Consider the following 27882-nt stretch of genomic DNA (forward strand, 5'->3'; position numbering starts at 1 on the left):
AAAGTCGCATTTATTTTTCAGATTACTGTATCCGCACAATATTCTTTAACACAAACATACATCTTAAATGTTTAAGGTTGCCTTTCCCAGCGGTATTCTTAAGTATTATGTGAATAATAATAAAATAATAATAATAATAATAAAATATTAAATAATTATAAAAAATAATAAAAAATATTCAAACTAGGCATAAAACATATTTTTTTTAAAAATGCAGAAGAGCTCTCCATCATGCCCAGCAGTAAGAATTCGGTGGACCGTTCTAAATTTAAAATTTATTTTACAACAAATCTAAAATATAAAAATATTCTTATAATATTGAGAAACGGCAATTTTATATTTCAATATACATCAAAATTAACTAATAAAATTAACAGTTTTTTGTTTTGTTTTTCCTGTATTGAAAAAGTAGTAATAAGATGGTGGAAGAATTATGAGGGGAAAATAAAGAGACAATTAGTACTGATAGAAAATCAATAACCACTGATCAACAGTACCATTCTGCAGTGAACTTATATATTCTGGATAGATATATAGCATAATCACAAACATAGCCAAAGCATCTATTATCAATTATAATACATACATATTTTTTTTTAAGTTCAGCAAAAGATTTGTGCACATGCAAGCCTTCAATTACTGGATGCCATCCTGGAGATCAGCCATACCAGAACCACTGCCCATGGCCTTGACCTTCTCTCTCAGAACAAATTTCTGTATCTTGCCAGTTGAAGTGACCTGTATATCCCCAAAAACAACACTCTGCGGAACCATATACTTGGGCAATCGATCCTCACAAAACTTGATAATCTCCTCCGCCGTACATGCATCACTGATCATTTTCTTCAACTCGACAAATGCAAAAGGCGTCTTCCCAGCTGCTTGGAGATCATCATCATCATCATTTGCTCTCCCAACAACAGCAGCCTCCGACACCTTTGGATGACTTCGCAACACTGCCTCTACCTCGATCGTGCTTATAGCCTCTCCTCCAGAAGAGATTATAACATCCTTTGCACGGTCTTTCATTTGTATACACCCATCTGGATGTCTGACTGCTATGTCCCCAGTGTGATACCATCCGCCCCTAAAAGCTTCTTGACCTGCTTTTGAGTTTTTAAGGTACCCCAGCATCAAAGCATTGCCCCTAAACATCACCTCCCCAATTGTTTTCCCGTCATAAGGTATGCTCTTCATGGTTTTCGGATCCTTTACATCAACGCCATCCATCAGAAGATTGTGAGTCCCTTCACAAAGTTTTGTTATTTCTGTTTGTTCATCCGATTTTGTTGAGTACTGCAATCTGGGTTCCCATGGAACAACAACGGCTGGGCCAAGGGCTTCTGTCATACCATAGCCGTGGCTCAGGTTAAAGCCTAGTTCGGTAACCCTCATGAGGACCTGGGGTGCTGGTAATGCACCGGCAACGATAATGTCCACCCTGGATGGCAATGGCCGCCTCTGGTGGCTAGCTGGAGCGTCGGCAATTATGTTCAAAATGGTGGGGGCACCACAGAAGTGAGTAACCTTGTGAATATCAATGGCTTCAAATATGAGGTGTGCTGAGAGTACTTCAGTTCTGAGGAAGATATTGGTGCCACCAACAGCAGCCATTGCCCAAGTGAAGCACCACCCATTGCAGCGAAACATGTCAACAGTCCATAAAAATACTGACATTTGTTTCATGTCAGTGCGAAAAATTGCTGCTATTGAATTGAGATAGGCAGCTCTATGGCTGTATATTGCTCCTTTGGGAATGCCAGTTGAGCCAGAAGTATAATTCACTGAGATAGGATCACATTCATTGTTTGGCCGTATGGTCTCAAAATCTGCTTTTCCTATTGCAAGAAGACCATTGTAATCCAGGCTATCTGCTGGGGTTTCTGTCAGAGTTGAGGATGATGTTTGATCATAATTCTCTGGTATTAGAACAAGCTGGGGTGGCTTGCTTTTTCTCTCGGAGAGTATGTTTAGTGCCTTATCGACAACCTCAACGAGCTCTTGGTATACAAAAATGATTTTGGGCTCCAACTGTTCTAATAACAGCGCCAACATAGGTGAATCCAACCTGGTGTTAAGTGCAGAAAGAACTGCCCCGGCCATTGGAACGCCGAAATGCAGCTCGTAGAGTGCAGGAACGTTTGGTGAAAACGCCGCAACCTGCTCATAAAAAATATATATATATATATATATATATTAAAAAAAAATTATGGGGTGATAAGATGGTGGAAAAAACTTCGTTTTTCTTTTAAAAATTAGAAGTGTCAACATCAATGCTAAAAACATATCACTTGTAATTTGTACATTTCCAATTAAAAGTCACTTCTAATTTTTTTTTTCAATCCATATAGAGATATATGTAATATGTATCTATAAGTTCAACTTCCTGACTTTTTATTATCTTACACCCCGTTTTTTATAGTGAATATTTCATCTCATCTTATTTTATCATTATATAATTTTTAAATTTATACATAAATTATAATAAATAATTCAATTTTTTTAAATCTCAAAATAATAATATTAAAAAATAATATTTTAATAATATTTTATTCAACTTTTAACTAAAATTATTTCATCTCATTTCACTATCCAAACTGCACCTTAATTGTCACTTTATCGCCTAATTGTGGAATGTCGCTAGACCATCAAATATGTCCCATATCAACATATATTTATATATATATATATATATATATTATATACACACACTTCTAAAAAAAATAGAATATATATATAATAAGGTTAATTAGATACAAGTTCTAAATAGATAAATTTTACGTAGGTCTTTTTATAAAAATATAAATTTCACTAAGAAGATAAATTTTCTGTAGTCTCAAATAAAAAAAAAATATTTATATTTTTTGAGGTGAATTCACTTTTTTATAAAAAAAAATTAGCAAGAGTACTTTTATATTTGAGATTTGTATAAATGATTCCTAGTGCGTGCGTGCGTACGTGCGTAAGAACGCTGGTGGTAAAAGTGACATGCACTGACCCTGATGAAGTCATGATGTCCAGTATTACGTACCTAAAACAGGCACTTGAAAATATATGCCGACGCAAGTAAGATTAAAAGGGGTGGTAGTTTGTTGAAACTGGTCAGCACCACATGCATGCAAGCAGCTGCATGGCACGCAACTCTAATAAATAAACAGATTCCAAAAGGCTTTCCCCTCTCTAGAAAAATTAAAGCTCAATGTTCATCTCCGGCTTCTTTGAGTTCTTTCTAGATCTCCCTAGCTGATCTCCCCTAGCTAGTTAGCAACCATGACTTTGAGTTCATGTTTAACTATATAATACAATCTCAGGCCTTTCATATTTAATTATTTGAGGCCAAGGAATTTGAGAGCATCTAGCATATATAGTGCAATTACTAATTAATAGATCATAAAAATTATCTATTGTTTGTCAAGAGTTTTGGCTATGTTTACGAAGAGAAATTATAACCTTATAAAAATAAATAAAATATTTATTATATATATGATATACCAAAATTCTGTCAATTTATAAAATAACTTTAAAAAAAATCATAATTAAACTTTATGTAACAAATTAAACAACTCTATTATTATTAATATTATATATAACAGCGATTACAAATTAAAAATTATCGATCGACTCTGATAATTTCACTGCACATAGACATTCAAAAAAGAAAAAAATTCTCACATGATCCACACACGATTACAATGGTTTTGATCATCGGAATATTGTGACTAGCTAGATCATCGAGTTTTTATTATTCATCGAAACGGATCGAGGGGCTCAGGTCATGAGCATGCATTCCGGCATGCATGCAGTCGCCGTCATGACATAGATTATATATATATACATATATATATATATATATGGTGTTTGGAGATCCGGGCCTGCCATGGAGTTTAGGCAGGCATATATGAATGATTGTGGAGGCCAGGCTCAAGATGATCAGTACTCGTTTTGTTAGGATTAAGGAAGAAGCTGTTTTTTTTTTTTTTTTTGTGCAATTAATTAAAAAATATATTGATCATTTGGCATGAAAAGTGCTTAAAAAATACATATAAAGTACTGATCGAGGACCAAAAAGCCAAAAGTACTTACAGTATCACCAGGAGAAATCCCCAGATGGAGAACCAAAGCAGAAGCAAGCTTGACACAGCGTTCATACGTTTCTCTCCACGAAGTTTTCGCAGAGCCATAGATGACGGAAACCTCATCACCATAAACAATGGCGGCTCTCTCTAAGAAGCTTATGGGTGACAGAGCAATGTAGTTCGCAGAGCATTGAACAAGACCCTCCATTGATGACGTCTTACGTACGTATACCCGGCCAGGTTCTTCCCCGAGCTGATCACTGCAAGATTTAAGTGATTCTATTACATACTTCCACACACAACATTTATTTATATAGAATGATTCTACTACGTACTTCCACACACAACAATGTACTCTGACTCGGACCATAACCCATAATATATTATTGATTGAGATGAGGACGAACTCATTAATGGATTCATTCATCAGCAATATCCCTAAAATTTATTAGCATTTATTGATTTTCGCTTAGCTGCCTTTTTCGTGTTTCAGTGGATCCAATTAATTAGAGATCGAGATCATGAATTGGGTTATAAACTCACAGCAAATAAATGTCATGAACGTCAAAAATGTTTAATGTATTTTAGAAAAATTTACAAAAAATTTATTTCTCTATCTATCAGTTATTGATACGTTAAAAATCATAAAATTTTAAATTTTAAAAAAAAAATTAACAAAATAAATCTTATAAGTAAAATTATAAATACATATAATACTACTCATACTATATATTTATATATACCTAAAATACATTTTTTGTCCGAACTCGATCCAACGTCATGTCTTATAGTAAAAGAAAAAAAAAACATAAACACTTGAGGTGGGTTATATATACCATATTTACCTAGTACTTAATGCGGTCCAATAAATATTATGTCCGAATATTGTATATATTTCTGTTCATATACAGAGTTCCTGCTGCCGATTATCTTTATTTTTGGTAAAATATGAGTTTGTACTACAACTTCTTTTCCTGTACGTGCGTGTCAAGGCTATGAAATATAAATATCGATCTGAGAATTGGACAAAAAATCTTTACAAAATTAAATGATTTAGTTACACAATCATTTCATATTCCCATGCTGGATTAATTATCGACCCAGCTCGTTGCTAGGGAAAAAGGAAAATTAGTGAGAACATCAAAAACTAGAAAATCACCATGAATATCCTCGTCAATACCCGTTTGCTTTGTCATCCAACGTCGGCCATTTTGAGGAACCGTACGTGACTTTTGAGAAACCCAGAAGCTAGCAGACATGAAGGGAAGCCAATACCTATGCAGTACATGGTGAGAAATTATATATCTCGATGGATCCATGGAGGCCGATATCTGGATGAGAATTAGGAAATGACAATTAACCTTGTGTAAATGACATGAGTTTTTATTCATTAATCAGCTTCGAAAATGGATGGAGGATATCTGGAAGATAATTAATTAGGAAAAAATCTTACTAGTTACAAGCGGTTTGGCGCACCAAATCGCGTATCAATTAGAGGTGATACCCACATGGTGAGAGGTGGGGATACCCTCCCCGCACCATGCGGGGGATTGGGGTTTTTCCCCCGTCCTGGTGTCGGGGGGCAGGGGAAAAAAACCAATCCTCCATGCCCTCCGCCTAAGCCAATATACTGTATTTAAAAAAAAAATTTGGTCCAAAAATATTTTTTTAAACCAAAATTATAATATAATTTAAATAATAAATTAAAATTTATAAATATAAAAAAAACTTAAATTCATTAGAGTTAGATTTTGGATTGTCTTGAACTCTTACGCCAACCTTTATATAGGAGGTCAAGGCAATACAATAGTCATCCTTAAACAATGTAGGACTTAGTAGTAAGTCTCACATTGCTTAAGGATGACTATTGTATTGTTATGGTCTCCTATATAAATGTTGACTTAGGAGGCCAAGGCAATCCAATGACTTGAATATAATTTTAAGTCTTTAATAAATTGTATATATTTATATACAATATATTTATTTATATATATATAAATTTATATATGTGGAGCGGGGCGGGGCCCCTTCTGGGGTCATCCCGCCCCCACTAGGCCCTCTCCATGCGGGGCGGGGTAGCGGGAGCGGAGTCCCGCTGTCCACCCCTAATATCAATAGGGACATGGTTTTTTTTAATTAAAAGAAAAAATGACATGCATGCTGCGCTCCTGTCTGTTCTTTAATGTTTCATTAATTAGGTGTCGATCGTTTTATGATGTATTTCCAAGAGCAAGCACTAAGCAGCTTAGGTTGTCTCCTCAAGCATATATAATCAAGCAAGCATATTCCAGTACTATCTGTCAGTACTGTGGGATTATAATGCTTTAAAATTTCTCTTCATCTGGACATATATATATATAGTGTGACAGAAATAAACACTTCAAATAAGTCTCGAATGTACGAATTTACCATTATCTGAGATTCTGAATGAATATTTTTGAGTATCCGCGTTAAGAATTTAATTAATACTGCAAAGATCATTTTATGTGTCTCTAGATATAATATTATATATATATATATATATATCCATGCATGCATGAACCATCACAATATTTATTATTAGATCCTGATTATAGATTGTGTATACATGATATATATATATATAAATATATAAAATCATCATAATTATCATTATAAGTATTATATGCATATATAATTTCTACAAAATATACATACGCATAATCATGCATTTCCCATTTATATATATATTGGTCTAGATGATCATAAAGTTTTAGAAGATATATTGTCGAGATATATTGTTTAATTAATTCGATACTGAAAGACGTCAACGTGTAGAAATATTCGATCGCAAGCCAGCTCGTACGTACCTGTGGCAGCGCACTGAATCAAGTACGTGCTTGTGAAAATGGGGTGAGTCACTGCCCACGTCCAAAGAAATGATATTTACGATCTTAAAATATGTAAATATAACATAATTTATTTAAAATATATATATATATATAAATATAGAATTTATATAAAAAAATTAATTTAATTTTAATAATTGATTTTATTTTTTTTAAAACGATTATTTATGTAATATTTATCCACTTTGAAGTACTCATTATTATTATATTTATTATTATTATTATTATTATTGTTATTGTTATTGTTAAAAGGTATGTATAGCATAATGCTCGATCCACCGTCGTGACTTTTTTACTATTTGACGTCACTTGCTTCATTTGCCTTGAAATCTGATAAAAAAAACAGCGTCTGCTAATGCTTGACATCACTTGAGAGCAACCTGCATTAGCAGTACTAGTACTGGTCTTTAAATTAAAATTTTGTCCATTGAAGAAGAGTACAACTTGTTTCAGCCCCAATGTTAAGGGTATGCACACTATATAATACAAATGGCAATACTTGGGGTACGTACTGAAAATATCTTATAATATATCTTCATTCTTGTTGGTATTTTATTTATTTGGATGATGCAACATGATATGTATGACTTGAAAAATATAAATATATATATATGGGACAGTCGGACCGACTAAAATTATAAAACTATACGCATTATATATATTCTTTTTTTATTTATTTATTATACTTCAATTAAAATTAACTATCAATTATTTTCGTCATTTTCTGATATATATAATAAACGATTAGTACGTATGAATTATATATAATAATGATAATAAATAAACTGGATTGGAACGAAGACAAATAGACCTAGACCTAGTCACTTCTCATAATTCATGACTCATGAGGATATATATGGAATGGCTGGTTTCGTGGGAACTGGGAAACTTAGCACGAGTACCTCCGCCATCTTTAAAAGATTCAAAGTTGAATCTTTTAAAGTATTATCTCGTTTATTTTTACAATTTTTTTTAATTTATTTCATATAATTATTATAATATTTTAAATTTTTATATAAAATAAAATAAAAAATTTAATTATTTTAAATTTTAAAATAAAAAAATAATATTAAAAATATATATTTAAATAATATTTTATTTAACTTTTAATTTTAATTTCAACTCATCTCATCTTTATCTCTACCATTCGAAAGTAGCCAATCTTCCAATATATATATTTGCGCCCCACAGCTCTTACGTATTGGAGTTTCTTTATTTTGAACACTACGTTGTTTGCTAACGTGTTTTGGTGGATTACAGGAGTGAAACCAAAATCAAGTGGGGCCCTACGATAGTAGGTTTATCCGCAAGTTAAGGCAGCTGGACTGGACCGTTGATCTTTTCTCCAAGAGCCCATATTTTCCACAACTGAACTTGATCCGAGTATGGTCCTCGATGATGAAGTCAGGTTCCAGCCAACCAAACTTGAAACTTGACAATAATGGTCAAGGAAAAACCCCACCAATACATAATATAAATACCCAATACCATTCACTTCCACAAACCGTGCATATCATACAGACACTCAAAGATGAAAATGAAGCTCTATTCTTTGATTCTCTTCTTAGCTTTCTTGCTTGGAACCTCGGCAGAACAGTGTGGAAGACAGGCCGGGGGTGCTGTCTGTCCAAATGGGCTATGTTGCAGCCGATTTGGGTGGTGTGGCACCACAACTGAGCACTGTGGAACTGAGTGCCAGAGCCAATGCAGCCCTGGTGGAACCCCATCTCCTACTCCCAGTGGTGTTGGCGATGTTAGCAGCATCATCAGCGCGTCTATCTTTGACCAACTGCTCAAGTATCGGAACGATGGGAGATGTAAAAGCAACGGATTCTACACCTACAATGCTTTCATCGCTGCTGCCCGATCTTTCAGTGGCTTTGGCACAACTGGTGATGCTAATATACGCAAAAGGGAGATTGCAGCTTTCTTGGGTCAAACTTCTCATGAGACCACAGGTAATTACTATTAGTTATACAGTTTTGAACACTAACTTTGTTAATTAAAGCGGTCTCGATCAGAATCATTAGCAAAAGATAATTACTTTGTGTAGGAGGGTGGTCAAGTGCACCGGATGGCCCATATGCATGGGGATATTGCTTTATTACGGAAAATAACAAGGCAGACTATTGTACGTCCAAAGATTGGCCATGCGCTCCTGGCAAACAATATTATGGCCGGGGTCCTATTCAACTCACTCAGTAAGTCTCTGAAACTACAGATGCAAGCTCTTTTGGCTGGATTTTGTAACTTAAACATGCACTTTGATTCTGACTTGGATTTTCTTTTTTGCATTGACTTCGTCAGCAACTACAATTACGGGCAAGCAGGTAAAGCCATAGGAGCTGATCTCATAAACAATCCGGATCTGGTGGCCACTGACCCGACCATATCGTTCAAGACAGCAATTTGGTTTTGGATGACTCCACAGGCAAACAAGCCATCCAGCCACGATGTCATCATTGGGAAATGGACACCATCCGCTGCAGACAGGTCCGCCGGTCGAGTCCCAGGCTATGGTGTCATCACTAACATAATCAACGGTGGGCTTGAATGTGGGCGCGGTGCCGATAATAGAGTGGCTGATAGAATTGGGTTCTATAAGAGATATTGTGACATTCTGGGAGTAAGCTACGGGGACAACTTAGATTGCTATAATCAAAGGCCTTTTGCCTAAACTACGTACATTGATATATTGTCGAGCTCAGGCAGATCATATATGTTTTCTTGGAGGGAAAGCAGCTTCTAAATCACAGATCGATCTATGAATAAAGAAGGAATGAATTATGAATAAATTGTTGATCAGTACTTATAAAAAAGAATTAATTATGAATAAATTATTGGTGATGAAGTTGTCATGTATGATCTTAACCAAACTATATTCGAGTTACTTTAATTAATTAATTAGCAAGTAAATGAAAAATTGTTACAGTCGAGACCCATGCACCGATCGACAATGATTGGTAACAGCTTTCTTCTCTGAATTAAGATTATTTTTAGTTTATGCTTCTGCCCAGTTCTGTAGGTTTGTTAATTAAGATGTGATTGTGCTTAATTTATTGGATCATCCTCCGAATCCATACATGCAGTGGACTCCATATTGTTGCCTATGCGCGCAGCTCACCTAAAAACAAATATTCTGGAGCTTTTCATGCAATGGAGAGTCATGATCAACAAGGCGGCCATGACTTGAAAATAACGTCAAATAAAGCACTCGTGAATGCCTATCCAAGACCTTTTTTCAGCTCCCCGCTCGAAGAATTTGACCTTATTTGGCAAATAAACATATCAAGCATCTTGACCGCATAGCGCAGTGGATTAGCGCGTCTGACTTCGGATCAGAAGGTCGTGGGTTCGACTCCCACTGTGGTCGACTTTTATTTGTTTTTGTCCACTTTTATTATAACCTTTCGGCAAGGCGGCGAAAGTAATAGTGCAACCATGCTTTACGCTGGTTGTTATTTTATCTAATTATTATAAATTTTTTAAATATTTATATAAAATAAAATAATTTTTTTAATTTTTTTAAATTTTTAAATAAAAATAATATTAAAAAAATATATTCTTATAATATATTATTTTAATTTTAATTTTAATTTCAACTCATCTCATTTTATCTATAAAAACAGACAAATCCTACATTTTCTTTTAATTCTATGCATTATTAAAAAAAAAAAACGTAATATTTATAAGACTTTAATCATTATTCTTCTACTTTGTCCATATGATATCAAATAATTAGCCAGTATCTTTTAATTTGTCTATTTGATATTAAATCATTTTAAAAAAAAAAATCTTATTTTTATCATAATCGTTTACTTTCACATGATTAAAGATTTAAGATAAGATAAAGAGAAAAAATAAAACAAAAACAAAAATCATACAAAAATTATCACACTATTACAATTTTCTTAAATTTTTATATAAAATATAATCAATAATTTATTTTTAAAAAAAATTTAAAATAATAATATTAAAAATTAATATTCTCACGATATTTTATTTAATTTATAATTTTCATTCCAATTTACTGTACAAACGGCCTAAAAATCTCTGACGGTAGCCGCTGCCGCTATCTCGCAGGAGACTCCATCGCCACCACTCGCCCCACTATTAACAAACTCTGACGCTTCCCGTAGCAATTACAAAACAGAAAGCAAATGACAGAAGTAAAATAACAGAAAGTAAAATAAGATAATGAAACGGTGCGTTCCCAAATGCCTTAAACGGTGTGCTTACTGCTTTCCCTCCTTGCTGCTGTGCGATTTGGACTTTTTTTCCCTGTTTGTAAACGACCCCGTATAACCCAAAGCTTTGACTTCCTTTCTCCTTCTTGAACTTCCAGCCTCAGACTCTATTCGAATCCCCAACTCCACTTCATCTCAATTGCTATTCCTTGAGGTCATAACAGATTTTCTCCAAAGAGGTAAGTTTTCTTTTCCAAAATTTCTTCATCTCTAGGCCTACCTAGAGTTCCGACTTTCATCTTTTTTTACCTTGTTTGATTCTAGGAATTTCTATTTTTTTCCACTATTGTTTTCAGCCACCACAAACGAGCTCTAAGCTATTTCTCGTTATGTTTCCGTAAAATATGAGTTTCCCTTTGATTCTAAGAAACTTAATTGACTAGACTGAAGGTGAATCATCTCATCGTATTAAATCGGAAAAACTTGGAAGGTTCATGATTTCTTTTTCTTTTTCTTTTTTATTGAAACTATGTTTATTGGATTGGTTAATTTTCACAGGGTTTCATTAATGATGGAGGAAAAGTTAAATACAGAAGTCCCCGTTGAACAGAATGGGGCACCGGAGCCTGTGAATGGCGACGACGAAACATCTGAAACTTCTTCGACATTGGAAAAAGATGAGGATGGGGGTAAAAAAGATGAAGACGAGGGGAAAGGTGATGATTTCTTGTAATATGCTCTTCTGTATAATTTTTTTTTTTTTTTCTCGTGATTTTGTATGGTTGTTTGTGTTGCCAGTGATCACCACTATCTGTGAGAGGGGAGTGATTGATGATTTTTAGAAAATAAGGAAGAATAATGAAAATCTATATAATTTTGAGGAGCTGATATTCTTGTTCTTTCATCCCCTCGAAGATTCTTTATTGTGATAATTAACTAGTTCTTTTGGCTGATCTTTCAGTTGTTGTGTAATTTTCTGATTGGAGTTTTTATTATGAAAATCTGATATTCTTGTTTATAGGTTCTTTATTTGTGAGGTGATTTATTACTTTTCTGTCATGAAATTTGTCAATGTAAATCTAATACGTGCAATTGGTTGTATTTCGAAATTATTTTTTCTACAGAAGTTTCAAAGAAAAAAAAAGAAGAAAAGTAAAAACAAGTGAGAACTTCATTCTAGCATTAATTGCTCTCTTACTTATTGAACATTCTTACTTAAAAGTAGATAAAAAAGTAGATAAATTTCTTTTCTTTTTTTATGCGCAGGAAAAAGAAAGAAGTACCTGAGCAAACCGATCCACCATCCATTTCTGTTAGTGACCTTTTCCCTTCTGGCGAGTTTCCTGAGGGTGAGATTCAGCAGTACAAAGACGAGTGAGTATATGTGATGTCTACTTACTCAATTCAATACAACCAAGCCTTAACCAACTAGTTTGGTTTGACTATTCATTTGACTAAATATATGCCCTTATTGTTTCAATTGACAGAAAGTATACCTTAATTTTTATTCCTTCAGTTCAAAGCTGTTTGTATACAATATACATGTGTGTATGTGTGTGTGGATCAACTATATTTTCCCCTAGTTTCTCAGCTACTCCTGAATATTGGTACTTAAAAGTTGGCGGTTGTATATCAGAAACCTATGGAGGACTACGTCTGAAGAGAAGAGGGAGTTGGAGCGCCTTGAAAAACCATTATACAATTCAGTTCGCCGAGCAGCTGAAGTTCATCGTCAGGTTACAATTTGTTCTTTTATGTACACACATTTCTACTCAAACTCTGAGAAGTATTTATTCTGTCAAGGGTCAGAAAACTTAAATGGCTCTCAATCAGTGTTTGAGGAACTGGATTAAATTGACTGGTTCGAGCAGTTGAATCTGAACTTGTCACATTTCGGGTTTGGTTCCCTTGAACCCATATATCCATTTTAGTTGGAGTGAACTGGGTTGAACCAGCAAAAACTCTGGTAGTTGGTCTGATGGTGCCAATTTTATTACTTTAAGAGTATTACATTATTTTAAATTTCAAATACTTGATCACTCTTTTTAAAATCTAAATAAAATGTGGATTATTTAACAAATTTAGTGATCTCATAAATTTGTTTATGTTAAAAGTGTTTTTAAATTAATTTAACTATAATATATTTATCCATGATCAAGTAGGTTGAATTAACGAACAATTGTTGTTATGGTTCATCTACCCTTTTCACTAGAATATTGCATTGAATTGGGGCTTGTTGACTTGTAAATAGGTCCGGAAATATATCAAAGGTATTTTGAAGCCTGGAATGTTTATGACTGACATTTGTGAGACATTGGAGAACACGATCCGGAAGCTGATTTCAGAGAATGGTCTGCAAGCAGGCATTGCTTTCCCTACTGGATGCTCATTGAACTGGTAAACACTTAGTATTTTATAGAAGTTTGATGCTCTTAATTTTATTCGTAAATTTCATATGTTAGTCTAAGCTCTTTTACATTGTCAGGGTTGCTGCTCATTGGACCCCAAATGCTGGAGATAAGACTGTGCTTCAGTATGATGATGTGATGAAGTTGGATTTTGGGACTCATATTGATGGTACTACAACTTCTTCTGCATCCATCTCCAACTTGCTCAGTTTCTCTAACCTGTCATGTCATTAGTAGAAAGATTTTCTTTGGTGCAGGTTGCTGCTATTTTTCTTGGCTGTTGTTATCAGTCACAATTTATTGTTTGATATGCAGGGTATATCGTTGACTGTGCATTTACAGTGGCATTCAATCCTATGTTCGATCCTCTCCTTGAAGCCTCTCGTGAAGCAACCAATACAGGTATCAAGGTACTGTACCTTCACCGATGAATTCCAGTGGCAAGTGACTGTGAGAAGTATATAATTACACTTGATCTTGGGTTTCGTATGATTGTGTTTGTTATCTCCATCAAATGAAAAAGATGGCCCTATGGATCATTCTTTCATTTTTGATGCTTTAATATAGCATTTGCTTTTATTACTAATGAGAACGATACTGATGAAGATTTTCTCAGTATGTTTTCTGTTACAAGATAGCATCAATGGGTGTAATTCAGTTCAAGTTAAGATGTGAAGATGGGGTTGGGAAGGCTCATGATGACATAGCTCAAATTTGAAAGTCCAACTTTAATAAGATTTACATTGATAATGATTAGATGGTTGGAAGGGGTTAAAACTGTCTACTCTTGCTTCCTGTGTTTTTGGTTAGAAGCAACATATGAACGATTTTTTTTTACCATATTTTAGATGCTCACTGCACTGCACCCTTTACTAATTATGGAAGTGATGAATCTCCAATCACAATGAATAGTGTGTACTGATGATGGTCATATAATTGTTTAGGAATCTGGAATTGATGTGCGACTTTGTGATGTTGGTGCTGCAATTCAAGAGGTCATGGAATCATATGAGGTTGAAATTAATGGAAAGGTGTATCAAGGTATGACAATTGTGGCTAATTTTTATTGTTAAATCATCTTTTATGTTTTTTTCTTTGAAACTTCTGTAAAAAAAAAAAATAGTAAAATTTTCAACTGCAACCAATCGCACATATTAAAAATTTATTAAAGTCCCCCTATTATTACCAGCAGGCTGCTAGTAGTTTCTTTTTTCTTTAAATTTTTGGGGATATCAAGAATAAACAATCAACCCTTGAATTAAACAAGGTTGGCGAAAGCCTGCAAGAACTAATCTTTTTTTAAAGGCCTTGTACACTTGGAGAGGCCCCACTATCGTGACCTGACACTAATAAACACGACCACTAGTAGATTGGAAATAGCAACATATTCGTACTTGACCAAGTCTTGATAGCCCATCCACGATGTATTTCTCTTGTATATTTGGCGACATTCTGGAAAGCAATATCTTCTTTGTGGACTGAAATTCTTACTCGTACTGCTACATCTTTAAAAATTATGCATGACGTGTTGATGTCTGCTGACATGTGAGTGGGCTTTGGCTGTTGTCGACAGTAAAGAGCATCCGAAACTTGAGTGGACATAGTATTGGGCGCTATCAGATCCATGCCGGGAAATCTGTCCCGATTGTGAAAGGAGGGGAGCAGACAAAAATGGAAGAGGGTGAATTTTTTGCAATTGAAACTTTTGCATCAACTGGTAATTCTGTGGTTTTGGTGGATCACACAAAATAGATGGCAGTTGGCGCACATGGTGACCTTTATCTATCGTTGGTTATCCTGTTCAGGGAAAGGATATGTCCGAGAAGATTTAGAGTGCAGCCATTACACGAAAGATTTTGAAGTCGGCCATATACCATTGAGGTTGCCGAGGGCAAAGCAACTCTTAGCTACAATTAACAAGAACTTCTCCACACTGGCCTTCTGCAGACGGTATTTGGACCGACTGGGGGAGACAAAATACCTTATGGCTCTGAAGAATTTATGTGACGCCGGCATTGTTCAGGTACCTCTCTCACCAATTGAGCGACTTCATGGTATAGTGTCATTGGATCATATATTCTTAAGTCAACTAAATGGATATTGATGTCAAGTACATTATTTATTCTTCTCAATTTTTATTTTATTTTTATTTTTTTCCCTTTTGCAGCCTCTTCCTCCCCTCTGTGATGTAAAGGGCAGCTATGTATCTCAATTCGAGCATACCATCTTACTTCGGCCAACCTGTAAGGAGGTCATATCCAGAGGCGATGATTATTGAATGGGGATTTTATTAAATTTTGGGACTGGATGACTCATGACTCTCTGTTTCTTTTCCGTCTGTGAAATGATTCATTATTTTTTCATTTTCCTATCCATTATGTTTGTTTCTCAACTTGCTTGGTAGCAAAAATAATACTCACTGTATACTCTCGCTCTTCGGCACGCTTTTGGGAGTCAACTATGATCGATAAACACTCCTGATGTCTGTTACTCTATTTGCATTATAGATCTCAAACCGAAAGGAAAAATGAATGTAAAAAAAAATTGGGTGGATTTTTAGGAACAAAAAAATAAAAGGCCATGCGAAATCACACACACAGGTCTGAGATGGGAATCAGCAAAACGTGTGTTATCTAACCTCTTGAGTGGAGCAGCAACGGATGTATTGAAATCACAGTGATTATTTTCTTTCTGGATTTTACCTTTATATATATATATATAAGTAGATATTAGTAATATCTTTCAATCCACTTACGTTTTCGCCGTCGACCAATCCAGATCTAGCTATCATAATGGTAAAGACAAATTTCATTTTACAAAGGTAAGCATGCTAATATCGGGTCATGTTATTTCTCACTCCTATAACACCTGCCTAACACCAAATGTGTCTTCCACGTCAACCTTGATTTGGGTTTTATTTTTTATTTTTTAATTTTTTGTATACACGTATATTAAACAGGTGTTGCACTTAAAAAGAGTACAATTATAAATAGAATTTTCTGCATTTATTTTTTCCAGGATGAAGTTCTCGATTCATAATAAAACAAAAGAAAACAAACACATTTATTGTTGTAATTAAAAATATATCCTTGATCAAAATAGTTTCTTCAGAAGGGCAATCCTACAGCTCGACTACCAGGCATTCTCACAAATAGAGCTAGTTTAACTACCATCAAGGAAGATTGAACAAATTAACCCACCCCTACATGAAACTGTCAGCTGATATCCATCTGAATTATAATTCGACATTCTATTAATACGAGGTATCATCTGAAACACACCAAGTTCAAAAAGAGATCTCCAACGGTGGATCAAGAGAATTTGGAACTCTTCCCATCTATGAACTCTCCCTTTCAAAAAAAAAAATTATTAACTATAAAGCCCATATGCCATAGGAACAAAATCTGGATGCTAGAAACCTGAAAGAATAAATTTATCTCAAGTTCAGTGTAACTTGAACGTTTCCCACCTTGAAAGAACTAAATATATGATGAATAACCCCGAAACAGTCCCCTCGCGCACATTTGTCAATTTTTATGCACCCTCAAAGAAAAAGCCCAACAAACTATACCGCATTTTTCTTACTTCTAAAGCTCTCCTTCAGCAATGCAAATTGCTTCTTGCACTGGTTCACGGTCTTCCCAGGAACTGCTGCTGCAACCCGTTCCCATCGCTGATTGGCTTCCTTTGGAAAGGTTTTTAAAGCCTTAACCAGTGCTCTTTCTTGTACAGCAGACCACACATCTTGCTCTGAACTGGAGCAAACCCCATTTGCAGCATTCGAATCAGAAGCATTCTGGTTGTTTGTGCTTCCGGTTAAAGACTCTTCAGAATTATCGATCTTTAAATCACCGTTTTGAGAACCCTGCATTCTCGATACCCCTTCTATTTCCTCCCTAGTTGTAAGTGGAGATGCAATGGACTGCGCAGGTTTTCTCTTCTCAAGAAATGAATCAAATGCTTTTGCAGCATCAGGCTTCTGAAGAAGAACAATTTTGGTAGCCTTCAAAATTTCTTCCACAGATCTACCTGTACCAATGTATTCTGAAATAACCTCCCATCTACGAGATATTCCTTTGGGATACTTCTGCATACCTTTTTTCAACAGTTCAATTTCTTCTTTGCTCCAAGGTTTCTCCTTCTTCTCAAAGCTGCCTAACGAGCCATTACCATTAGCCTCTACAGTACCATTCTGCTGTTGAGTTTGCTCATCTTCTTTCCTATCCTCAGAATCATTTTTATGTCTGTATGCATCTCTGAGAACATTTGCTAGCTCAGGCCCCTGTTTCCCCTCCATCCTCTCGCATAAATTCCTTAGCTGATTGATATCGAATGACATACAAAGACTTTCAACATCATCCTCAGAAAAATCAAGCAAATGCTGAGATATAACAGGCCCTGAAAGTGTCCTAAGACGAGCCCTTTCCTTGCGTAAGAGTTTTTTCTCCTTCTCCTTCACCTTCTTTAGCTGTAAAGCTGCTTCTGCAGCCAGTCTTTCCTCCTCCTCCTTCCGACGTCTCTCCTCTTCAGCAATTCTGGCAGCTTCTTCCTCCTGCAACTTCTTTGCCAGAAACTTAGCCTCCTTCTTCCTCTGCTTCTCAGCTCTCTCCTCTTCCTTTCTCCTCAGTATTCTTGGGTCTCTCTTATAAGCATTGTCAACAAGAACACGTACCCGTGCACATTCTTCCTTCCTAGCCTTCTCTGAGAGTTTTGCATTCTGCCTCTCCATCCAGCGCTTATGGTCACGGGACTCAGCTTGCTCCAGATCAAACTCATCAGCATGTGCGAATTCTCTCCAACTTTTAAAGACATACCAAAAGTTATAGAAACCATCAACTTCTTTTAACAGACTATTCTCATCACCCAAAGACGGAACCGGTTGGTTAACAGACCACCTTCCATTCCTCAAGAAAGCTGGACCATACACCTTGAAGAAGTCCTGTGGTGCACAGTCAGTGGGAATGTCATCATCAAACTCATCTGTCGAGTCATATATTCTTCTCTTCGCAGGATCAATTAACACCTCATATGCTTCCTGTATGGACTTAAAGTGGTTCTCTATTTCATCCTTCTTTGCTTGCTTTGCAGCTTCTGTTTCCTCAGCAAGAAGGAGAGCAGCCTGTTTGTCAGGATGATGTTTCAAAGCAGTCTCACGGTAGCATTTTCTTATCTGCTCCTCTGTGGCAAGATATCTTAAGTGGCTCAAACCCAATAATGCATAGTGATCTTGTTGCTTTGCTCCAGCACCAGATTTCTTTTTGCCTTTGCTGCTATATGACTCAGGTGATGGCACATATGTCTGTTCCTTATTGTTTTCAACCACCTTTTGATCATCACCATCTGCATTTTTATCCTCACAACCAAGGAGTTTGAGAGCAGCAGCATGAAAAGCATGCCCAGCAGGTTCATATCTTATATCCTTGACTGGAAGGCAATTTGAAGAAACGTAGATTGGCTGTCCATCTATAATCTCTGGTGAGTAGGAAATCAACCGAAACCTTGCGCAGACAGCCATGATTTTGTCAAGGATGCCAATATTAATAGACAGGAATATCTTCAGTTCAGTTCAGTATCGCACCCCGTATTCTGGACTCTAACAATGTCCCACTGCAATAGAAAGAAAACTTCAATCAAAACATTCCATGCAACAGTATGTACAATACAGCATGCAGAAGTTACTATAGAGCAGAGACAATAAAGCTTGTGTGGTTTAGTACCAGCAAAAAAGAATGAAAATATATTTTGATGACATAAGGCATGAGTTTGAGGGGGCTAAGTGGTAGGCAACAACCCCAATCCTAGCTAGTTGTATTTACTCTGAGGAATTAAAGTCGTTGAGCAGAGTGTAAAGCATGTACACTAAAACATAACTGATGACAACATTAATAACAATTCAAACCGGTATACTACCTAGGATCATTGAGCTATGAAAAATAACTTTAAAAATTAAAAACAATTAAAAGCAAAAAGCTCAAGACTAGCAATCTTAGCACCTAACATATGCATGAAAACATTCAATATAGCACAAAAGGTCAAGCCGCCACTATTGAATTAAACAAACACGACCAAATTTACTTACAAAAAAAAAAAACACAACCAAATTTAGATATTCAAAAATAAGAACTAATCGATGAGAATTCAGGGAAATAAATCATATTTAAAGTCAAACAGCATATGATAATTATGTCGAAGCTTGAAGTACGTTAAAGTAAAACCAGTTAGAAGCACATAGACTAAATAAAGAAACATATGATTCAATATTTATAAATTTCATTCCATGTTTCTAATCACAAAAATGTTGCATGCATCGAGGTCGCCGCCGCCGCAGACAAGCGGATTAAATACAACAAAAAGTAAATTAAAATAAGCATACCTCTGAGAAATCGAGAGGGAGAGAGTACGAGACTTTGCTTTGCTTGTTGTGGGGCTTTTTTCAGATAATGGAAATTGATAGCTTTGACGAGAAACTGAAGCCAGCTTCAACGGAAGGTGGCTTCAGTGTCCGTCTCTGATATTTTGATGGTCGCACGCAGCACAGAGCACCAGATGGCTTTATTTTGCCCTAATTAAACAGAGACGACGGGCTATCTCTCGTATGTTGGGGGCTGTTTTGGGCCTTGCCCAATCATTTAAAAGTAGGCCCACTTAATGTTTGAGATAATTACAAATTTTAATACAAATTAATTACAAATTAATGTAATCAATCATCAATGATCAAATCACAAAAGTATCCCATTTTAGTCACAAGTTGGGTTTATTAGAACGTACGGAGGAGTGATAATGTTCGACACAGTTTGAACATTATAAATATGTAAAACAAAAAAATAATGATATTTTATTATTATTATTATTATTATTATTATTATTTTACAATTTTTTTCCGCAGTCAATCAGCATAATGGATTGAGATTCATTATAATTTTATGATTCATACAATTTTGAGATGACAAAATCTAGTCTCACCCATTGTTGGTTCTTGATTGTGTTCTGCCAATTTTTTTATTTTTTTATTTAGTGATTAAGGAATTTTTTTTTTAAATGTTTGAGGTATAAAAAAATAAATCAAAACATTAAAAAAAAAAAAAAACTTTTGCTCTTATTGGGACCCATCTCATGTTATACCCTCGATGGTTGTAACATTGCTCTTTAAAGTGTGTAAGTCTAGTGCACTCATTTGGATAAAAAATGATGTCCACAATCTTTCACTAAAAAATTAATTTTTTTTTACGTGAGTCCAAATTTATCTACTTTTTTCAAATGAATTCGCGGGATTTACATACTGCATGACTGCAAATATCATTTATTTATAATCAATATGTTTTTGTGTTGACAGTTAAATGAGCTTTCGGGTCATTGCATCAAAATGTTTTTATGGTAGAATTGTGGCGATCAAATTGGATTATCAATATCCCTCCATGTCTAATCTGTGTAGAACAGTTCTGTATATTGAAGTTGTAGAGTTGTTATTCCTTTGGCTTATCATTTCCTTGCTGCAAAAATCTTTCCAAAGAATTTAAGCAAATTTGATTGAATAAACCTCCATAATTTTCAGATGTTTTAGTTTGGACTACTATTTATTATTTTATTATTACTTTTCACATACTTTTTATTACTATTTAATATTTTATTATTATTTTTTCATTACTTTTTTATTATTATTCACATAATACCTGGAAATATTTCACTATCCAAACGCTTAGTATATTTGTGAATACTAGTAAAATGATGTAGTTAACATGTTTTATTAAGTTTTGGAAAATGAAATTAAAAAAGTTGAATAAAAATATTATAAAGTTAAAAAATCAATTGAATATAATTTTTTAATATTACTTTCGTTTTAAAATCTATAAAAGTTATCTTATTTTTTGTGTTTTGTTTATGACCTCATTTAGATACATAGATGAGATGAGATGATATCTTTTGAATAGTAGTGAAATTTTTGAGTTAAGATGAGATGAAATAATTTGTAAAAACATTGTGTTTTGATAGTGAGAGGAGATGATATAATTTTTAATTTTTGAGATTTGAAAAATGTGTAGATCTTACTGTTTTATTGGGTTTCCGAATTGTGCACTGTTCATGTCAGTTTTTACTGTGTTATATTGTTTGTTTACTATTCATTTAAGTGGATGTTTTTAAAATTTAAGAGGTCAAATATTGTGTTTGGATAACCAAAATTATTATACGGTATAACTCAAGATGATATGTTTTCATCTATATTGACTAACCAAACAGGGCCTAAAAGTTTGGAAAAATTTAAATAATTAGATAAAAAAGTTAAAAATTTAAAAGATAAATCTTAAAACATTTGAAAATAATTGTGTTTACAAACGGACTCGAGATTAAAATAAAAATATATTGCAAAAGTTTTCAGGAGAGGATAAAGAATCTCGGTACCTTCTGAGGTGGGAAGTTTCGACCACATCATAGTCACTGTGTGTACTCGAACTTGGGGGACATGTTTGGAAACATACATATGGAATTTGTTGTCTTCATGTTCACTTTATGTATGGAGTTGGTTGTCCAAATCTGTATTGAGTTGGTTGTCCCAATTTGGCTCTTTATGTCTCTCTCTCTCCCCACATCTTTTGATAAATGCCACTTTCTATCATTTAATCTGCAACTTGCTGCATATGGGCTACACTTTGCGTGTAATTAACTCACTTCTCCAGTCCGGCTCCGGAAAAAATATATATATATATATATATAAAATTATAGACATAAATCTCACACGCATGTATATCACTTAAAAATATATGATTTAACTAATTTATTCTCATATTTCAGGAATCACATGTTTTTAAAATAATATGCAGAGTGTGAGACTTCTGTGTAGTACTTCTCATATATATATATCACAACTTTCTCTATTATTTATAAATAATTTTATTTAAGAGTATATATACAAATCTTAAATAGACAAACTTCATATAAGTTTTTTGTAAAATAATAGATCTCATTAATAAATAATAATTTTTTTTACATTTTTTTAAAATAGAGTATACTTTTTTATAAAAATTTATATAGAATTTATCTATTTAAAATTTATACAAATCATTTCTTATATTTGAATCTTACATTATTAAATACCATCCATAAATGTGATAGACTTTAGCATTAATTGCCTGCCATGTAAAAGGGATTGTGCAAAGCCCACCCCTTTCCAAATCCCACCTTCTTCACACCTTTTTTTTTTTTTTTTTTTAAATAAAAATAAAATTAATGCATAGCAAATTCTTATTGGTGGAGGGATGATGATTCCATCATAAAACTGAGCCAACTAGTATTTAATAGTTTGGTAAACTTCTCAAGACCAACGATTGGTTTTGTTAGCCAACCTTTAATGTAAATCCAGTTATTTTTAAAAAAAAAATTAAAATTATAATAATTTTTTTTAAATAATTTTTTTCCTCTTTTACCTTACTTATGATTATAAATAATATTTTTTTTTATAGAAAAATATTTCAATCACAAAAAAATTATATAAAAATAAACTTACAAATTAATGTGACTTAATACGATATATTAAATTATAAAATAGATATAACATAATATATAAATTCACGTCAATTTATAAATTTATTTTTATCAAATTTTTGTATAACTGTGATACTTCTCAATCTATAAATATGATGGGCAATCCACACATATATTAGCTCAGAATGAAAGCGATAATAATTATTTATTAGTAGAAACTCATTTAGCATAAGCACGTTGTGGTATGAATGATTTACATGAGATTAATGGGGGTGGGGGTGAGAGTGTGAAACTGCTTTTTATATTATATTTTAGTTAATATTTTTAAAATTTCATTTTTGTACTTGACGTTTTATCAATGCCAGCTTCTTATTCAAACCTCACAGTTCGATAAGAGAGAGAATCTAGAGAGAGAGCTTCTACCAGAGGGCGAAGCCGAGAAAAGATAACCCTAGAAGAGAGGAAGATTGCTCGGATTCCAACTCACAACCCTTTCCTTATTTTTATTTCGAGATCTATCTCGATCCTTCGTTCCAAAGGTAGGCTCTTTTATTTGAATAAGCGAAATTGGAAAATACGTTCCGTTGTTGCTTCCGAAATCTGAATCTGTTTCCAATTCCTTTGGAAATTCATTCGAATCCGTTACAATTCTCTTTTTAATTGTGTTCTAATCAAATACATTGCGACATTTCGTTCAGTTAAATCACTAATCGTTAAATTTAGGAGCTGTCTCGTTATCTATTTCTATTCTTAATGCTCTGTTTGATTCTACTAAATGTTAGAAAACTGAAATTTTTGAATCCCAGATTTTAAATTTTTGCTTGGGACCTGAGAAAACACGCAAAATCTGGACTGAACTGAGCCTGGCTCAATTGATTTGTTTAGTTAATGATATAGGATTCAACATTTGCTTTTTTTTCGTCTTTCCTATTTTTGTTGTCGGTCAACAAAAAAAATTGGCTCTATCTTTCAATTGGTAGTTCATAGTGTATGAAAATTAGTAAATATTGTTGCCAGTCTCTTTTACTTTTAGTTTTGACTATTGGGTTACCTGCTCTATTCAATTGGAGGATAAGCTATTACCGATGGTTTTCTGAAGGAGTGGCCTGTGCAACAATTTTTTTGTTTTGGCGTTTTTCGTTTATGTTTCTTACTATTGTATTTCACGTGTTAATGTGTTATTCTTTACTTTGTGTCTTTCATGCCATATATTTGTCAGGGATTGGTTGTGCTTAGGCTATGGCAAATTCCAAGGGGTCATCAAACATCAGAAATTTGATGTGCTCTGGAAAGCATGCTCTACTTCCTCCTAAAAGTCCATTTCCCAGTGTTACCCCACCATATGCTGATTATGTCCCAAGTCCTGCTGTTGGATCAAAATCTCTTCAGAAGCATAGAGAGGGAAATGTACACCACCAACGAACTTCCTCTGAGAACCTTCTCATAGAGGAGCAACCTTCTTGGCTTGATGATCTCCTTAATGAACCAGAAGCACCTATTCGTAGAGGAGGTCATAGGCGTTCATCTAGTGATTCCTTTGCTTACATAGATGTAGCAGATGTTTCTAACTTAGATTATGCAGCACAGGATGAGTACAAATATAAGAGTTTGATTTCTGTACCTTCTTGGGGATCTCAAGACTTTGATCATATCAAAGATGTGCAGCTTCCTTCACTATATGCAGACATCAACTTGGCAAAGCTGAAGAATAGGGCATGGGAATCATCTTTGAATGCTGTGGCTAACCCAAGCAGCCGTTCTGTCAGGGATAACACCGTTCATCAGAGTTCAGGATCATCATGTTCACCACAGGAGGCTGATGGGTTTCCATCTACAACAAGCGAGAAGCAGGATCAATTTGAATACAGTCCACAAGATCCAAAAGCTTCTTCTGAAAGAAGGGATGGATCTCATGCTAAGGCTTATGCTTCCGAAACGGATACAAAACGTGCTAAACAGTATGTAGCCAGTTTAATTGTTCTTTATTTTCTATTACTTATTGTTTCAGTTAATATATAATGTGCCAAACTTGATAACGGAATATTTTATTCTTAAAATATTTGCTACATAGGAAACTAGAGTCAATTGAAACCTTTTTGGATTTATTGCACTCTAGTCTTCCATGGAATGATAAACATGTTGGGCACTTTCTAAGAAAGGAAGGTTTGAGGTTAGGTTATTCTATGAGGCTCTTAGAGAGTCTATAATGGTTGAAATTTTATGGATGAATGTCTTGTATGCAAAGGTACCGTAGAAAGTAGTGTCTTTTGGATGGAGAACTGCTTTTGGGCTCAGGTAAACACGGTTTGTAGCAGTTTTTGGTTGTATAGCTGCTTTGGGCACTTTGAGAATGTGTCATTTTGGATACCGATAAAAAAAAAAGAGAATGTGTCATTTTGGATGGATCTTTCATAAGCATATTAGTAACTAAAAGATAATGTCATTACACAAGAAAGCTATTCTGGAAGCGTTTTATCTGTCATTACATGTGAAATGCTATTTGCTGCAGACAATTTGCTCAACGCTCACGGGTCCGGAAGCTTCAATACATAGCTGAGCTTGAAAGGAATGTACAAGCTTTGCAGGTAAGTATAGGCAGAAGCTGAGATACTGCATAAGATCTGTTTGGTATTAGAAAGTGGGTTTTATGCTGTACAACAAAGCTCAAATGTTGTTTCTGTGTACTTCACAGGTAGAAGGGTCTGAAGTTTCAGCTGAACTTGAATTTCTCAACCAGCAGAATCTTATTCTGGGCATGGAGAACAAAGCCCTTAAGCAACGTTTAGAAAGCATGACTCAGGAGCAGCTTATCAAATACTGTAAGCTACTATCCTTTACCATTAACTTCTTGCCAATCAATATTTTTATCTGCCTCATTTGTTGATTGGCTACATCTATTGGTTTTAATTAATTTCATGTAATTTCTTATTTTTGACCTTTCTTCTTCCCTCTTCCTTCTTTAGGGCTTTTGCTTTTGTACTTCCTCTTTATGCGTTGTGTCCCTTGGCACCTTTTGATAAATTTGCTTACTGAGAAATAATATAGGCCATACTTACGAAGTGAATATGTACATCATCACTTGGGGCAGCATTGGGCTTTGATACCACCATATTAGAGCATCCATCTCAGAAGCTTAAGCCATTAGATGGAGCGGTGGAAATTCAAGTAGTATTAAACTCGTATTGAGATGATGTACTTGTTAAAAAAAGAAATAATGGGTGAAAATACAACTCTAGTCCTTGGATTATTAAAAAACAATGTGCAAAAGAAAATGATTTAGCTGTAGCTTTTCATCGAATTGGAAGTGAAATTTTAGATAGAAATTCCTTTTCACAAGCATTAGGTATTTGGCAGCAAGGTAGGTCATGATTAAACATGACATGCTTCTCTTCATGTATTTAGGGAAAGCTTTTAGCAGACCGGCTATGCTACTTTACGCTAGTTTTGGTGCTGCATTCTAGTTATTCTATGCTGCTTTTTACCGGTGAGATGAATTGCCTAATGCCATGAATGTGCTATGCTGCATGTGGCAACTAGGTTGCTCACTGATAAACAACTATGTTGGATGACATTTGTTTCTTTCCCTTTTCAAGAAAAATATTTTGGTAGATGTGTTGTGCTACCTTTTACCCTTTATAATTTCCATTGTAAAACCATGGATGGTAGCTTCTGTTCCTGAAAATGACCCACCAAACAAGCAGTCCTTGGAAAAATGATTTTCTGAGAGCACAGGTCTCCTTTTGGATGCATTGGGTCTATCTGAAACTTTCTGAGTAAATCTGTCTTACACATCAGCATTGTATCAATTAACACCGGAAGGAAATTTAAAGAATACTGGATAAAAATAAATCCAAAAGAAGATCACTGATCTGCTATGTCCTGGATATCAAATGGTTACATGCATATATATATATATATATATATTCATACCATTATAATGGCAAGAGACTGAAATATACACCATGTTTAGTGGAGCAAGAAGTATTGGAGAGAGAGATTGGGAGGCTACGAGCCTTGTATCAGCAGCAGCAGCAGCAGCATCAACAGCAACAGCAGCCATCTTCTAGCCATCGACGCACTAACAGCAGAGACCTAGATTCCCAACTTGCTAGCCTCTCTTTGAAGCACAAGGATGCCAATTCTGGCCATGACCCTGTAACTGGTCCACTCCGCATATAGGTCTGTGATCTCTCCAGAGCTGTGTATGTTTCCCCCTCTTGATTGGCATTGCCGCATCTGTGACCAAAATTGTTGTTTCCCTTGTGCTAAATAACTGGTGCCCTCTCTCTGCCAGCTTTGCGCATTTTGATTCTCGTCTTTTCATTCCATTTTCTGCCTGTTAACATAATGTCCTCATGTGCACCTGGTAGTCATTGCCAGAAAATTACTCATTTCTGGCAGGTGACTTATCGGAGGTGATAACTCAAAACAGATTTGATGTATCAGTCTGTCCTGTCCTCTATGTTTCAGAGATCATAATCCATGAAAGTTTATGCTCCATTTTTTGCTCATTGAAGTTTTTGCTCTTGTGGAGTTCAATCCCTTGCCAAGATCTTTAGGGCTGTTTGGATGTGCATTACTCGTTGATCTGTTATGGTAAAAGATACTATGTACTTGTAAAATGTTTTAAATGAAATCCATGTTTATTCTTGGGTTTTGTTTCACCATAGTGAGAAATTAGTGTTTTTACAAAGAATTAGTTACTCGAATGTTCATGTACCAGATTATAAATTCTTGCTTCCCCCTCCACCCTCCCTAGGCCCTTCTGAAGAACTGTTTAATTTATCGTTTTGCAGTTATATTATAAAGACATTTTATCAAGGAAAGCAAAGCTGCAAAATGGTATATATATTACAAATAGGGTTAT

General features: G+C 34.7%; 5 protein-coding genes and 1 non-coding gene across 8 annotated transcripts; 4 read left to right on the top strand and 2 right to left on the bottom strand.

Annotated features, from left to right (window-relative positions):
- Nucleotides 1–445: 445 nt before the first annotated feature.
- On the bottom strand, nucleotides 446–4354 carry LOC109007007 (probable acyl-activating enzyme 1, peroxisomal). Its single transcript, XM_018986471.2, has 2 exons — nucleotides 4084–4354; nucleotides 446–2160 (listed from the first exon to the last, which is right to left on the bottom strand). Exons 1-2 carry the CDS (start codon nucleotides 4282–4284, stop codon nucleotides 637–639), a joined length of 1725 nt encoding a protein of 574 aa, XP_018842016.2. The 5' UTR covers nucleotides 4285–4354; the 3' UTR covers nucleotides 446–636.
- Nucleotides 4355–8448: 4094 nt separating this feature from the next.
- LOC109007006 (endochitinase-like) lies at nucleotides 8449–9839 on the top strand. The gene is made up of 3 exons (XM_018986470.2): nucleotides 8449–8901; nucleotides 8997–9144; nucleotides 9251–9839. Exons 1-3 carry the CDS (start codon nucleotides 8475–8477, stop codon nucleotides 9618–9620), a joined length of 945 nt encoding a protein of 314 aa, XP_018842015.1. The 5' UTR covers nucleotides 8449–8474; the 3' UTR covers nucleotides 9621–9839.
- A 403-nt stretch (nucleotides 9840–10242) lies between these two features.
- On the top strand, nucleotides 10243–10316 carry TRNAR-UCG. Its single transcript has one exon. It is a non-coding gene; the product is annotated as a tRNA-Arg (tRNA).
- Nucleotides 10317–11256: 940 nt separating this feature from the next.
- On the top strand, nucleotides 11257–15926 carry LOC109007005 (methionine aminopeptidase 2B-like). Of its 3 annotated transcripts, XM_035684248.1 has the most exons (12): nucleotides 11257–11369; nucleotides 11689–11846; nucleotides 12255–12292; nucleotides 12397–12504; nucleotides 12767–12866; nucleotides 13382–13527; nucleotides 13616–13707; nucleotides 13854–13948; nucleotides 14483–14579; nucleotides 15112–15255; nucleotides 15344–15561; nucleotides 15706–15926. In XM_035684248.1, the coding sequence occupies exons 2-12, from the start codon at nucleotides 11763–11765 to the stop codon at nucleotides 15814–15816; spliced, it is 1233 nt and encodes a 410-aa protein (XP_035540141.1). In that variant the 5' UTR covers nucleotides 11257–11369; nucleotides 11689–11762; the 3' UTR covers nucleotides 15817–15926. The 3 variants fall into 3 exon arrangements, with proteins under 3 accessions (XP_035540141.1, XP_035540142.1, XP_035540143.1); XM_035684249.1 differs by lacking the exon at nucleotides 15112–15255; XM_035684250.1 differs by lacking the exon at nucleotides 11257–11369 and having other exon boundaries at nucleotides 11699–11828; nucleotides 12259–12292.
- Nucleotides 15927–16958: 1032 nt separating this feature from the next.
- Nucleotides 16959–20094, bottom strand: LOC109007004 (dnaJ homolog subfamily C member 2-like). Its single transcript, XM_018986469.2, has 2 exons — nucleotides 19912–20094; nucleotides 16959–19145 (listed from the first exon to the last, which is right to left on the bottom strand). Exon 2 carries the CDS (start codon nucleotides 19051–19053, stop codon nucleotides 17104–17106), a length of 1950 nt encoding a protein of 649 aa, XP_018842014.2. The 5' UTR covers nucleotides 19054–19145; nucleotides 19912–20094; the 3' UTR covers nucleotides 16959–17103.
- Nucleotides 20095–23347: 3253 nt separating this feature from the next.
- LOC109007002 (uncharacterized protein At4g06598-like) lies at nucleotides 23348–27526 on the top strand. The gene is made up of 5 exons (XM_018986466.2): nucleotides 23348–23554; nucleotides 24235–24973; nucleotides 25525–25600; nucleotides 25708–25834; nucleotides 26986–27526. The coding sequence occupies exons 2-5, from the start codon at nucleotides 24255–24257 to the stop codon at nucleotides 27192–27194; spliced, it is 1131 nt and encodes a 376-aa protein (XP_018842011.2). The 5' UTR covers nucleotides 23348–23554; nucleotides 24235–24254; the 3' UTR covers nucleotides 27195–27526.
- The last annotated feature ends 356 nt before the right edge of the window (nucleotides 27527–27882 follow it).

Source organism: Juglans regia, chromosome 13 (genome assembly GCF_001411555.2).
Source record: "Juglans regia cultivar Chandler chromosome 13, Walnut 2.0, whole genome shotgun sequence".
NCBI classification, from domain to species: Eukaryota; Viridiplantae; Streptophyta; class Magnoliopsida; order Fagales; family Juglandaceae; genus Juglans; species Juglans regia.

Bases quoted from the DNA above. Each gene is read 5' to 3' on its own strand.
- LOC109007007 (XM_018986471.2), bottom strand. From the start codon at position 4,284: ATGGAGGGTCTTGTTCAATGCTCTGCGAACTACATTGCTCTGTCACCC. The intron at 2,161-4,083 runs GTAAGTACTTTT...TTTTATGAGCAG, and splicing joins GGATTTCTCCTGGTGATACT to GTTGCGGCGTTTTCACCAAA.
- LOC109007006 (XM_018986470.2), top strand. From the start codon at position 8,475: ATGAAAATGAAGCTCTATTCTTTGATTCTCTTCTTAGCTTTCTTGCTT. The intron at 8,902-8,996 runs GTAATTACTATT...TACTTTGTGTAG, and splicing joins AACTTCTCATGAGACCACAG to GAGGGTGGTCAAGTGCACCG. The intron at 9,145-9,250 runs GTAAGTCTCTGA...TGACTTCGTCAG, and splicing joins GGTCCTATTCAACTCACTCA to CAACTACAATTACGGGCAAG.
- LOC109007005 (XM_035684250.1), top strand. From the start codon at position 11,699: ATGATGGAGGAAAAGTTAAATACAGAAGTCCCCGTTGAACAGAATGGG. The intron at 12,293-12,396 runs GTGAGAACTTCA...TTTTATGCGCAG, and splicing joins AAGAAGAAAAGTAAAAACAA to GAAAAAGAAAGAAGTACCTG. The intron at 12,867-13,381 runs GTTACAATTTGT...ACTTGTAAATAG, and splicing joins CAGCTGAAGTTCATCGTCAG to GTCCGGAAATATATCAAAGG.
- LOC109007004 (XM_018986469.2), bottom strand. From the start codon at position 19,053: ATGGCTGTCTGCGCAAGGTTTCGGTTGATTTCCTACTCACCAGAGATT.
- LOC109007002 (XM_018986466.2), top strand. From the start codon at position 24,255: ATGGCAAATTCCAAGGGGTCATCAAACATCAGAAATTTGATGTGCTCT. The intron at 24,974-25,524 runs GTATGTAGCCAG...TATTTGCTGCAG, and splicing joins GATACAAAACGTGCTAAACA to ACAATTTGCTCAACGCTCAC. The intron at 25,835-26,985 runs GTAAGCTACTAT...CACCATGTTTAG, and splicing joins GGAGCAGCTTATCAAATACT to TGGAGCAAGAAGTATTGGAG.